This window comes from Malaya genurostris, chromosome 3 (genome assembly GCF_030247185.1).
Source record: "Malaya genurostris strain Urasoe2022 chromosome 3, Malgen_1.1, whole genome shotgun sequence".
Taxonomy (NCBI): Eukaryota; Metazoa; Arthropoda; class Insecta; order Diptera; family Culicidae; genus Malaya; species Malaya genurostris.
Window position 1 is genome coordinate 85,768,272 of NC_080572.1, and position 13,740 is coordinate 85,782,011.

Genomic DNA, 13,740 nt, shown 5'->3' on the forward strand with positions numbered 1-13,740 from the left:
ATATTTTCATGCTCCACATAGTGCACATTATTATTGTCTTTAGCGAATTGAATTGCATCCAACTCTTTATAGAACTGGATATAAACAACATTATTGGTCTTATTGCATTGGAGTAAATGCACACGTTTAATGTCAAGATTCATTTGCTCCTTAAGCAAACCTTCAAGTTCTCGTATCGAAGGTCGAATTTTGCACTGTCTGAAGTCAACAATAATTGTATTCTTTCGTACCGACGGTAGCTTCTGTTCGTTTGGTTCACTCATTTTCGAGGTCTATTGTTCACTACACAATACTGTACTTGGTTTCTTCTGTCCCCAACGTAAGCGGTTTTGTTTGTCGACTGACTTGGATGAGATGTAAACCCGAACTGAGTAAATATGCTTCTCGAAAAATTTGAATAGATATTAGTCCCTTTTGTTGACATTTGTAAATGAGTATAAAGTATCAAAGACCTTGGAAATCTATTCCTGCTTCACAGTGTATTTATATGTTTAAATGCAAACAAGCATTTTAATGTATTTTACTTACCAACTAGAGACTGATACGCCTCGCTATCTGAAACACTTTATGTTTTCCATCCTGAATTTTGGTAAAATTTTTACTACTCATTCGGGTCGGGTACGGGTACAGGTAATTTTTAATCGGGTACGGGTCGGGTTCGGGTATAAGAATTTTTATACCCGACCATCTCTAGTACATATGTGGTATTCCGATTCCGGTTAAATGAAGGTAGATGGCGATATTCATTTAGATTTTTCGTTAAGCCATTGACTTTTTTACTGGAAATGCGGACTTTATTTGGACATCTTTGTACTTTTCAAAACATTTTGTTTATTTTATAAACACTTTCATAAATTTTTCTGTTATAAAAAGGTAACTATTAAATATTAAATTAAATTATAACAATTCTCACTAGTTTCCATGTCGGATTTTTTTTATCAAAATCACAATCACCTATGGCGTCAGTAAATACAGTACACTAAAACTGGACTCTCACTGACGTACAACCATTGCTGGTGCCAGTCACATGCACGTCAAGTGACAATATTAAAACATTCCGGAGGTATCACCTATAACATCCAATCCGAGTCGTCATCGTCATCATCATCTTGTTTCTGTTTTGGAGAGGGTTTTGCATCACAAGGCTTCATCTGCTTTAGTTTTGAGCTCGCGTTGGTTGTTCGTATCGCGTTATTCTGATTCTTCGTAACATCTGGCATCTTAGTTTTTTCTGCAGTCTTTTTCGCTATCACTTTGACAAACGACGTTATCGGAAGTTGTTGTGTTTGTTTTTCCGGTCTTATTTCTGTAGAGTACCAACTAATGGGCACTTGAGGAGTACGACTTTGATTGCTGTGGCCATATGGTACGGTGCTGATAACTTCCTTCGGTCGTAGAAATCGCACGAACCGTCTCAACTCGTTATAACTAGAATGCTCCGAATATTCAACACCGACGATGTTGATCCGTCCACGGTACTGTGGCCGACTATTTTTCTCCCATCCACTCGGACGAATAGCAATCACATTGTCGAAACAATCCGGGTATTGATCCACATGCTCGATTAATTGCTGAAAAATGGGAATTTTACAAATTGCTTTTGAACGAAAGGTAGTAAATATTTTACATCATAAGTTAGCTTATTCAGTGAAAGTACATGAATTTGGGCTACACTGGGATCATCGACTAGTTTCTGTTGATGAGAAGAATCTCCTATAGCGTTTAAAGCCTTTCGTCTATTTGGTTCCGTCCAAACTTTGAAATTGAACTGAGCTGCTAGTTCAGCCCATACTTTCTCTTTTCCAATCACGTAACTTCCACAAGCAACGAGAACTTTGTTCCCAATATGACGATCCAGAAACGTTTTTACTATTTTACAGGCTTCTTCAACGCTTTCATACTGCGATTTGAATGCGTATTTTGTTGACAAATACGTAGTGTCCAGATATATAATGTCAATGTCCATGTTCCAAAACTCAGGATACTCCTCCATATCCGGAGAGGCTCTGAAATCTCCTGTGTGCAGTATGTTGGTCCCACTTGGTAACTGAAACAACAACATAATTGCGCCTGGACAACTAGAAAAAAGTTCGTCATGATACGATAGAAACTAACCATTGTTGAGTACTCACTGGTTGGCATCTAATGCTGTGATTTTAACACCATCGATTGTGCACGGTTCGTGTAAATTCAATATCATGTAATACTCTTCACTGACATTGATAAAAGCTTTCACCAATCGAGCTGTGATGGGCGACATGATCAACGGTTTAGAGAAGCTTCGTTTCAGACCGATGTAATGATCGGCATGGAAATGTGTAAGAAAATAATGAGTAACCCCTTCGATATCCCCGTAGCGGAAACCATCGACTGCAAAGGTTGTGCCAGCAATGATTTTGTACTTCGGACAAATTATCTTACGTTGCTTCCTGTTAGCAGACTTCGCTGGCGCTGATACATTCTTCGTCGCGAAAGGGTTTCGTATCGGCACAGCAGGTTTCCTTTTCTGCTTAGCAGTGTCACATTCCGTTGTTGAAGGTCCATCATTCGAAATACCAGAGTCTTCGTCGGGATCTTGTACCAAACCAACCGCTACATTAATTACTTCCATCTTCCAGTCTTCTTTCTCTTTATCATAGCACGCACTTTCTATCTTATGTATTCGATCCATGATGCTTTCAGGATCATCCGTTATTGCACACATTGTAGGTCCTTTCAATTGACTGGGCCGTAACGGACTGGACTCTTCACTTAAGTTAACTTCCAACAGACCTTCGATATACTCATCCCCAGTGTTGATAGCTGGCATGGCCGACTTTTCGAGTACTTGATGATAACCAATTCGATCTTTTTTCTCATCGATTTTAACAAAAATATCAGTAATTCTCTTCTGTGATTCATCGAAGTACTTATTACTGAGCATTTTAATATTTGTACTATTGCAGATTCGTTTTCGCGCTTTTCTAGTCTTATTTGGAGTCTTTGGCAGCGTTTTGCGTGACGAGGTCTTTCGTATTGAATTCTTACTTTGCAGCGAGCTCACATCCACCCCCGTACTCATAGAATTTCGTCGACATTTCAGCGGGGTAAAAAATTCTACAATAGTGCACTTCTTTGGCGTAGGACTAACTTCCCGATCACTTGTGCTGCTAACAGACACAATCGACATCGGCGATGGAACATTACCCTGATTTTGAATATCGTCTCTATCCTTCGATGAAACAGTTAGTGCATCCGGTGCCAGGGAGATCAAGTCGTCTTCTTCCGCAAGTGTTCGATCGGTCAATTTGAACGGATCTTGACTTAGAATTTGCATCAAATCATTATCTGCATGAGTTGAGAAGCTAGGCGTCGGCATTTGCGGCTACAAAGAATTAAATTTGTAAAAACTAAAAGTCAAGTCAATCCGTTGGTGAATACTAGTCGATTCAGTAGTATTAAACTAAAAAATGTTCTTTTTTGACGCTTGGTTATTGAACATATCACTCTAAACCTTCTGAATCGGTTGGTAGTCGACACACTTGAGCAACAGAAAAATATGAAATGAAGATGTTTACCTTACATGAATCGAGTTTCGAAGCAGAATTGCAAAATTTTTGAGACAACGAAAGCCTGCTAGCACGACAACCGCTCGTTCCAGGATATGAAGATTCTGTCATTCTGGAATATTTTGATCAAGGAAATCAAACTACCACGACAAAACATGCCAATAATAACTAAAGTTTATTGTAATTTTAAGCAGTTACTTATGACGTTATGATCAACCACAACATTGGGTACATTTTTTCGAAGTTCATGATTAAACATGAATCAGAGTGGCGGCAACAAATAGATGCAGATAAAAAATTTGATCCCTCCGGAAACTGTTTTGAGAGCAGATGTCATTCAACGCAAATACACTGAGAATAGTTTGTATCAAGCAATAACATCATATTAACAAGATATCCAGCTCTCACATTTCCCGAACAAATAATTGGCAACATCATTTTTTGCGAGCATGTCGCCCTCAGGTGAGTCCGCATCGAAACTCATACATAGAAGTAGGGGAGAGAAATGTCAAATTCGTACGCGCCAAAATAGCAGGGCTGTGCACCCATACAACTGACATGATATGTTGAATGTGATGCCGTGCGATGGCGTTGCTGAACTGAAGATTGAGATCGCTCCAAGCTGACAGGGTCTGTATCAAGTCAGGCACCAAAAACCCAGGCACAAAAAAAATTTGGCGAGCGATTGATGCGCCATCTTCGTGTCAAAATTTGAAACCGTGTCAAAATTAGGAAATATATGATAAAATAAAAAATGTTAAATAAAAACTACAGCTTCTTATTTCGTCTCCGAAAGGTCCTATCAGTACCAGCACATCCGCACATCGGACGATTGTTGGTACAATAAGCCAATAAATCAAATAATTTTTCATATCACAAATCCCCCTTTTCCCATAAATACGTTTATTTCTTAAGGCCATCGTCCAAGTACCATGCGCGCGGGTGGTTTTAGGAAATTTTCGATGGAAATTTCGAAAAATTTGCCAAAACCAAAAACAAACAGACCTTTGAAATACATTTATCTATCTACAGGGTGAAAATGGCTGGAAAATTCGGAGGATTTTCCGAGTCTTATCAAAAATAGCTCTAAAAAATGAGTGTTTTTTTTATCTTTCACAATTATCTGGAAAAATAAAGCGGTGACATAAACTTTTTTTTTTCAAATAAACTTTATTATGGATACACAGATTACATTCGGACACATTTTTGGAAAACCTTTTCACGCTTTTCATAGAAAATCCACGAATTTCAAAAATTTCCACGAAATCAGTTATATGAAATTCGTTGATTTTCCATGGAAAGCGTGAAAAGGTTTTCCAAAAATGTTTTCGAATGTGATCCTTGTTGCTAGCATGAGGTTTTTTTTGAAAAAAAAATTTCATTCCATCGAATTATTTTTTCAAATAATTGTGAAAAATTACAAAAAAAGCTCATTTTTTCAGCGCTATTTTTGATAAGACTCGTAAAATCCTCCGAATTTTTCAGTCATTTTCACCCTGTAGATATATAAAAGTATTTCAAAGGTCTGTATGTTTTTGGTTTTGTCATATTTTTCGAAATTTCCATCGAAAATTTCCTAAAACCACCCGCGTGCATGGTACTTGGACGATGGCCTTAAGGCAGTTTACATAAGATTTTTTTTTCGTTATAGCATCACTTTTACATAGAACTCTTATCCTAATATAATTCTAGTACAGTCACAACGATTTGAATTTAATAAAACATATTCCTTTCTTCGTATTTCATCATTTACTTTTAAGTGTATTCAAGAATGTTATTTGAACCAGATGGTTAACTGATATAAATTATAAAATGAGCTGTTATTTTTGTTCATTCTGTTGATAATTTTATAAACGATTTCGAGTTTGTTTGAATTAGTACATAATTTCTATTCAAATTTAGATTACAGATTATCTTTGTCGGCAAATATTTTTAGGAACACCTTCAAAATACCGCGCGTTTCCTTATAAGGTTATCCGGCAATACGACGTGGAACAGAACGCAACTATCAGCTTGACGCAAAATCTGTGAAAACGAATACACGGTTTTAAAATCGTATCACAGTACTTCAAAAATTTTAGTTTTTACCTTTAGCGTATACAACATCCATTACCGTAACAGATTTTCGTTTTGCTAGTTCAGGGTAAGTAACAGGAGCACCATCAAACCACCGCGCGTTTCCTCATAAAATGATCCTGAAATACTCATCTAGAAGTGCCTTTTACGGTGCCTTCATACAAAAATTTTTAAAATATGAAAATATCTCTTATATAAGAACAAAATTTATGTTTTCGACTATAACTTTTGAACGACCATAAATTTCGTTCAAAATTTCGCCAGAGTTAGCTAGTAATATTACAAATCAAATGATCACTCATCTAGAAGCAAATACAAATAATAATACCCCTAAGTCCCATACAAACGAACCGCCAATGTTTGGTTCACAGCCTGAACAAGTAAGCCTAGGAAATTACTCCCTTTCGTTGCGATAGTTTGAAAATGTGGAAGGAGATCGTTTCTGGCAACGCTTTATGCTAGTTGCTACGGCGCAAAACAAGTTTGTTTGTTTATGTTTTCCGTTGCTGTATTGCAACAAATTCAAAGGTACACTCCAGCTAATCGATGGATGAAGAATTGCGATATATTTTGGCAGTGATGGGACTTTATTTCATAAACGGGCCTTGCGTGGAACATGGGCACGATTCGTATACGTACCACGGAAACAGCGATTAGCGCTCTACACGATAAAATAAAAGTTAAAAGAGAAACAAATGCAAGCTGTGTATGCGTTTTCCCAATAGTCACTCATCTATGCGTTACCCAGACAAATTGATTATAGCCCGAACGGTGGCAGACACAGCAGTTTTTCTCTCACGATGGATAAACTTATTAATTGAATTATTTTCTATTAGTATTATGACGTAAAGGTTCCCCGCATTTAGCAGATGTTGGAAAAATTCCTACTCCTCTGACGGGAGTGATTTGCAATGAGAAGAACGGATGGCTACCATAACGATTCGGTGAACAGTGCCGAGACATTCTAACATATAATACTGAGCAAATTCCGAAAAGCCAAGGAGCAAATTTCTGAAAAGCCATGGAGGACAAAAAACAAAAACCGGTATGGAATAACCATATCTCATACACAACAATATAGGGCAACGGCTCCCTATTTCATCTGAGCTCCTGTTTCCATCTCATCTCTTCACCTCATAACTTTGAACATGAATAATATTTTACAACCTACCGGAAGCAAACTGTGAAATGTTTTAAAATGATTTGAAAAGCTATTGTCACACTTTCCTATTGAAAGAAATGGTTTTAAATTCTTCGGTGATCGTTTTTTTTTCATATAAAATAAACTCACTTTTCAATTTAAGACACATTTTCGTCTCAAAATTCACAGTTCGTCATGTTTCTGAATATCTACCAATCGATTCGTCTCAAAACATGATCACTATTTCGCACAATTACACTACTATTGAATGCTGGATGACTTCATAATTAGTTATGTTCACTTGCCACTTGTTTAGTTAACGATTAAAAACTTCAAAAATTACCCGACACGCAATAAAAGTCTTCAAAAATATGAGATGAAAGTTTTTCACTTCGTTCACTTGATTGCGCTTTGTTTTCATCTCATTTGGTTTCGCAAAGTTGCCAAGTTATCTCATAATGTTACAAAACAAAAATTGTTTATCTTCTTCAAATTATCATCAAAAAGTATGTTTTTGGTATCCGTGACATTAGTTTAATTATATTATTGATATTAATATTTCAATAAAACTGTTTCAACTTCGAATATTACCAGAAAGAACTTGTTAAATATAAATACTAATGAAATAACCATTGTGGCAAATCTAGTAGCACTGGTTTCATTCCGCTATACGTCAACATAACGCTGTGAAGTGTGCGTGTGTTTCATCGGCTGTGCACAGAGATGCCAGATATTTTCATAGAAAATATGTATTACTTTGCATAGAAAGTCTATATCTGTTCCATCTGTTTTCACTAATAAAATGATGTTAAAAGATAGTTCTTTAGATCTCCGTAAGCCATTGACCCATTAATTAGATAATTCAACGAGTAAATTTTTTACCAATAGTAATAATGTGGAAAAATCCTGGTGGGTACGGTTGTATCGTTTGAGTTGTATATCTGGCAGCGGTGATGCAGTCGGTCACCAGAATGTCTGCCCAGCCATATTGTTCATAGCTGGCAGCGTTTAGTCAGCCATCTGGCAGCCATTCGTATGCGGGTGAGAGTGTAATAGTGGAATATTTTGTTTTGATTGCTGTCGCCATTGCTAATTTATAGGATGAATAAAAGATCAACGATAGGATGGATAAAAATCCATTGAGATGAAATTAGGAGCAGAGTAGTGAAAATATCATTAGTGTTTTTAGCTGTTTTATAAATATTAGTTGAATTTTCAAGAAATGTGAATCAATTCTCAACGTGGAGCAAGGCGAATGAAGCAGTAATATGAAATAGTTACAGTGATTTTAGTGGCTAAATCGGGGTTTGAAGGCGACGTCCTTACAAATGAGATGAAATAGGGAGCCCTTACCCTAGTTCAAGTTTATTTTGCACTACAATAAACAGTAACCATGGTGAATTTGTTCTTACCCTTCAGTGTTGCTAGTTTTATAGAAAACTCGTTAAAGTACATTGTCACTCTGACAGTGTATCATGACAGTGTACCGCACGATGCAAAATGTGTCCTTGAAAATTTGTCGAAGTATTCCGTATTATAATTTGTATTTGCTAGAAGTGCCTTTTTGGGTGACTTCATACAAAAATTTTTAAAATATAAAAATATCTCTCATATAAGAACAAAATTTACGTTTTCGACTATAACTTTTGAACGACCCGATAAATTTCGTTCAAAATTTGACCAGAGTTAGCTAGTAATATTACAAATCAAATGATTTGACCCTCCGGGTTTCGGGTAAAAGTTTTTCACGGTGATTGAATAGCTTTTTGTAGATAAAAATGTAAAATAAAGTTACAACTTCTTACTGCGTCTCCGAAAGGTTCCATCAGTATCAGTAAATCCGAACTGCTGTTAGTACAATAAGCCAATAAATCTGATAATTTTTCATACAACAGACCTTCCTTGCTGGTAAACATTTTCAAAACACTACGTGTTTCCTTATTAATTAATCCGGAGACGACGAACAGAATGCAACTATCAGCTTCACGCGAGATCTGCGAAAAAAATGCGGTTTAAAATACCACAGTATTACAAAAAATTTAGATTTTACCTTTAGCGTTTACAACATCCATTGCCGTAACAGATTTTCGTGTTGTTTTTTTAGGGTAAGTAACAGCACACGAATAACATTTTCTAGGAGCACCATCAAACCACCGCGCGTTTCCTCATAAAATAATCCTGAAATACTCATCTAGAAGTGCCTTTTTGGATGCCTTCATACAAAAATTTTTAAAATATAAAAATATCTCTCATAAGAAAAAAATTTACGTTTTCGACTATAACTTTTGAACGACCACTAACCAGAATTTAACTTTGATAAACTTAACACAATGTTGAAGAGTTTCACTTATAGAATGGGTTCGGTAGAGTAGAATATATTAATCACAGACTAACAGACATGACAGTATGAGTAAATTCTTATAAAAAATAATTTTTCGTGATGCACTAGCTCCACCTATATTGTACTGCGCGAACTATTTACTATCTGTACACCCCTTGTGTTATGTAAAAGTTTTTTTACTAGTTGGTTTCCCCTCGTTTGTCAACACCGATCAGCTGCTTGCAGGGATGCCTGATTTCGTCAACATATTTGAAAATGAATCGTCACAATAAATTATTGGATTACGTTGATAATATATTTAACTTTTTCGCGATGTTGGAAGGTAACCATTTATTTGACTCAACGTTGTTCATCTAAACTATTTTTTATTGTGTTGGTAGTTTTCACCAGAAATTAAGTGGCGGCAGACCAGAAGCAAGTAAATATTGTAACAAAACGGGTTCGATTTTGTCTTACGTTGGAGGATGAGAAATAGACACAATTATGTATATAGTTTTGGAAATATGTATTAAATCTGTATCATGCATGAAATTCGCATGGACGTATACAAATCAATACATTACAGGTAATTCTGTATGAATGGCAACTCTGTTGGTAAATGAAAAAAATAAACACAGTCTAGATGACAGACAGGATGTTTTTGATAGGGTAACGTGGCGCCATCATGACACATGTGAGTACTGTCCCAAATAAAGGAATATTCGAAATGACCGTTAAAATGATTGAAGAATCTAATTTGAGTGTCCTGTCTGTTAGTCTGTGATATTAATGATTCGTATTTAGCCTAATTAATCGAAAGTTCGTAAAAAAAAATTAGGCTTAAGCAGCATACAAAGCATACTGAACAGTTCGTTTTAAAAAAAATACTCATACTTGACTATTCACCCGACGCAACAGAACAAACTTTTCTTGTTGGGGAAGATATTATAAACCCACCCCCGAGGCAATATACACATCTTGCTTTTCTCAGAAGTTACCAATTTTTTTACAGAAATTTTGATGACACTGAAAATTTTTCACGACAGTATATTACTATAAAATTTTCGTAACGATGGTTCAATCATATCTGACCAATTATGTCTGTTATATGTGCGCGCCAAATAGTTTTATCAATGATCTAGTATTCTTTTCTTTAACGGCCGAACACTTATGCAACTCGTTATGCGCCAAATACCTATTGATGATCTAGCAATCATTGACGACTTTTTCAACAGAAAATTCCATTCTCCATACAATTCTACTTTATGGATTTTTTCCACTTTTCCGGCAAATTTTCCTAATTTTTTTGATGTACGAACCCGGTGGGGGTAAAAACTGATCAAACAAAAACAAAATAATCGTGTAAATCCGTCCATCCGTTCTTACGTGATGCGATTACAAAGAATGATCTCTGCATTTTTATATATTTATATACATATAGATTAACAATTGAACTTATCAAATATTTTATTTACCATACAAGATAAATTGTTCAAACGTTCTTCAGACTCTGTAAAGAAAAATAAACAATCATAAAATCACTTATATTTATATTATATTTAAAAACTAACCAATTCTCGGAAGCGAAGCCAGCTTCACCTTACGCCTGATTTGGCGTCCAAACGACAAGTAGTTCCGCCCCATCGTCTTCAGTTAAAGTAGATCCTTTTTCTACAATTAAATCGATATGATACTTAAATTTCAAAATTTATTAGATCTACTTACAATTTCATCAGAATCCAATTTTTGCTGCAGTTTCCGCTGCTGTTGCCGTTGTATCTGTTGTTGCCGATGTTGTATCTGTTGTTGTGAATGTTGTGGATGTTGTTGTGACCGTTGTTGTGGATGTTGTTGCCGATGTTGTGGCCGTTGTTGTGGATGTTGTTGTGGCCGTTGTTGTAGATGTTGTTGAGGCTGTTATAGTATTTGTAGTGGCTGTGGCAACCATGGCTGTTGCTGTTGCTGCAGCCATGGCCATTGCCACGGATGCATAAGCGGTTGATATAAATGGTGTGGTTGGAATTGTAAATGTTGGTATCTTTGATACTCCGGTGTTGGTGGTGGTGGTGGTGGTAGTGGTAGTGTTGGTGTTGGTAGTAGTGTTTGTTTCGACATTTTTCTATAATGGTACATCAATATTTTGTCGTGAAAACTATTATAAACACTAATGAACTATTTCATGAGTTCATACATAGCAGTCGGTGTTGAACAGTCGTTAGCATCGCACGCGTATAGCTATTGGCTCCTGGAAATTTTTTCTGACTACCAATAGATTCATTGATTCAAGGCTTCAGTCTTATTCAAGGCTACCTGAATCACTAACAGTCTCTTTAAAGACTAACAATTAGTCAGCCTTTCTCAAGGATATACAAAATGTGATATTTTAATATAATCAGTCTTTTTCAAGACTAAGAAATTAATCAGCCTTTTTCAAGATTAAGAAATTAATCAACTTTTTTAAGGCTTGCTATTCAAAGAACTATTCTTCGAACTAATCAGTCTTTATTAAGACTACCACAAAATCAGTTTTTATCAAGACTTTTCCACGTACCTACCCGAACTATTTTTGCATCATCATTTTGAATGACGATTTGAATGTTTTGACACTCATCGCCCTATAATTTCGGAACCGGAAGTCGGATCAAAATGAAATTACACAGTATATTTAAAAACAATGAGAGCTTTAATTTGAATCATAAATCGTGAAAAACGGCTTAACCGTTGCTGAGAAATCGACGGGAGATCCGTTTTTGGAGATTTTCTTCACTATTACCGGTGCTTTCGGAAGCGGAAACCGGGGACTAGTAGTCCCAAAGTAGTTTTATGTAAAAATGTGCACCTCGTTTCGCCATCGCTTGTGACAAAATACTCATGAAATTGAAAATTTCCACCAATCGCACTGTAATACCGGAACCGGAAGTCGGATCTGGATCAACTTTTCGGGGACTTTTTAAAGAGTTTTAAGACCTTTTATTTGCTTCTTAGTTTGTGAAAGTTGGTCAAGAAATTTCCGAGAAAATTGATTGCATATATTTTCATAAATTTTCACATATTTCCTTGTAATTCCGGAACCAGAAGTGGGATCCAAATAAAACTCGTCATGAGAACAAAATTTACAGAAAAAGAAAAAAAAACGGCATGCGAAGAGAATTACACTTTTACCAGCTGCTATCTAATTTTAGGTCAGAACCTACCCACAATCAACTCAAGTGCATCTCCCCAATTTTGAGTAACGAAGCACGCTACCCATTTTTACCGATCAACTCAAAGTTTGGGTAGATAACGACCTTATTTTGGGTAGCTTGTAGAAGAGCTTGACAATAAGTGATTTCTCCTCAAAACAAAAATAATGTTCAGTGTATAGTATGTTCACATTAGCGCTGATATCAAGTGATGTGCGGATATATTTGCTATACGATAATATCATGTTCCATATCACTTTATATCCCATACAATTTGATGTCAACGCATATCATCATTTCTGGATAATATCCGTAATATCATGAAAATTAGAGTGCATATAGCCAGAGTGACGACAGCTGTTCGTTTGGAATGACAGCTTTGTCCCAAACGAACATACGACCTGTCAATTACGTTGTAAAACTTACGAAACTGCCAACATTTAGGACTAAGTGTTTTGAATTGCTGCCAGCATTACGGATGAGATGTCGTCACTCTGGTTATAGGCACTCTAATGAAAATCATGTCGAATGGTCGAAAGTCGCGACTAGCAACCCGGATAATGGCATTGAACAGCAGGTCTGCAGATTTGTCTGTAAATGTGCAGATTTGGGGTATAGTGTTGCAGACATTTTTTTTTTTTGTGCAGACTTTTACAGACTTTTGAAAATCTCGCAGACTTTTGAAATTTTCGCGATCTTTTTTTTTTTTTTTTTTTTTTGCTCGCCAAGTCAGTTTTGCTTGTCATTCTTGATAGAGAAATTGCGGCCAGCAAGACATACTTGCTGACTGCAGATTATTTTTCAGATTTACAGACCCTGTCTACAGATATTTGAATTTTTTACCTGGCATCTCTGGTGACAATAAACAATCATTATAATTTTGATTTTATAAACGATTATTGGCATTCGGAGACCGATAAATGCGAAACTTCAATTATTGATTGAATTTTAAGAGAGAAAGGTAATATCATTGACCTTATTTCTAATGAGGATATTCAAAATGACAACTTAATTTGTCAAATGATATCATATCGCTCATATGTGAACACTTCGACGTGATATGCATATCATCTTGGTATATCAAGTGATATCAACGCTAATGTGAACATACTATTACCATATTCACAGATTTGTTTCACAGAAATGTTTTTCACTAATTATGATCGAAAATATGCCACACAGATTATTCAATTTAAAGCACAGATTTTAAAATGGCAGCTCTGCATGCGAGATGATTGGATCTAAGACAAGACCTGACAACTGGCTTCTTATTCTTCCTTCCGAATCATCCTTTTTGTCATTTTCGCCCTGTGGAATAAATACCAACGTATCGGCTACAGTGTAGCCATATTTACAGATTTTTTTTAATAACTATGCTAGGAAAAAAATATTACATTTCAATTTTTAGACTTTAGGTTTTTGATTTGAAATAAACATAAAACATGTTTTGGTGAATGCATTTCTTTATTATAT

At 35.9% G+C, this 13,740-nt stretch overlaps 1 protein-coding gene across 2 annotated transcripts; it reads right to left on the minus strand.

Moving 5' to 3' along the window:
* Positions 1–793: 793 nt before the first annotated feature.
* On the minus strand, positions 794–3,875 carry LOC131437861 (5' exonuclease Apollo-like). 2 transcript variants are annotated; one of them, XM_058607488.1, is made up of 4 exons: positions 3,558–3,875; positions 2,133–3,364; positions 1,628–2,078; positions 794–1,571 (listed from the first exon to the last, which is right to left on the minus strand). In XM_058607488.1, exons 1-4 carry the CDS (start codon positions 3,657–3,659, stop codon positions 1,071–1,073), a joined length of 2,286 nt encoding a protein of 761 aa, XP_058463471.1. In that variant the 5' UTR covers positions 3,660–3,875; the 3' UTR covers positions 794–1,070. The 2 variants fall into 2 exon arrangements, with proteins under 2 accessions (XP_058463471.1, XP_058463472.1); XM_058607489.1 differs by having other exon boundaries at positions 3,563–3,665.
* Between the last annotated feature and the right edge of the window lie 9,865 nt (positions 3,876–13,740).

Excerpts from the sequence above, each read along its gene's own strand:
- LOC131437861 (XM_058607488.1), bottom strand. The coding sequence starts at position 3,659 with ATGACAGAATCTTCATATCCTGGAACGAGCGGTTGTCGTGCTAGCAGG. Across the intron at positions 2,079-2,132 it reads ACAGCATTAGATGCCAACCA|TTGTCCAGGCGCAATTATGT; the intron begins GTGAGTACTCAA and ends ACTTTTTTCTAG. Across the intron at positions 1,572-1,627 it reads TGAATAAGCTAACTTATGAT|CAATTAATCGAGCATGTGGA; the intron begins GTAAAATATTTA and ends CCCATTTTTCAG.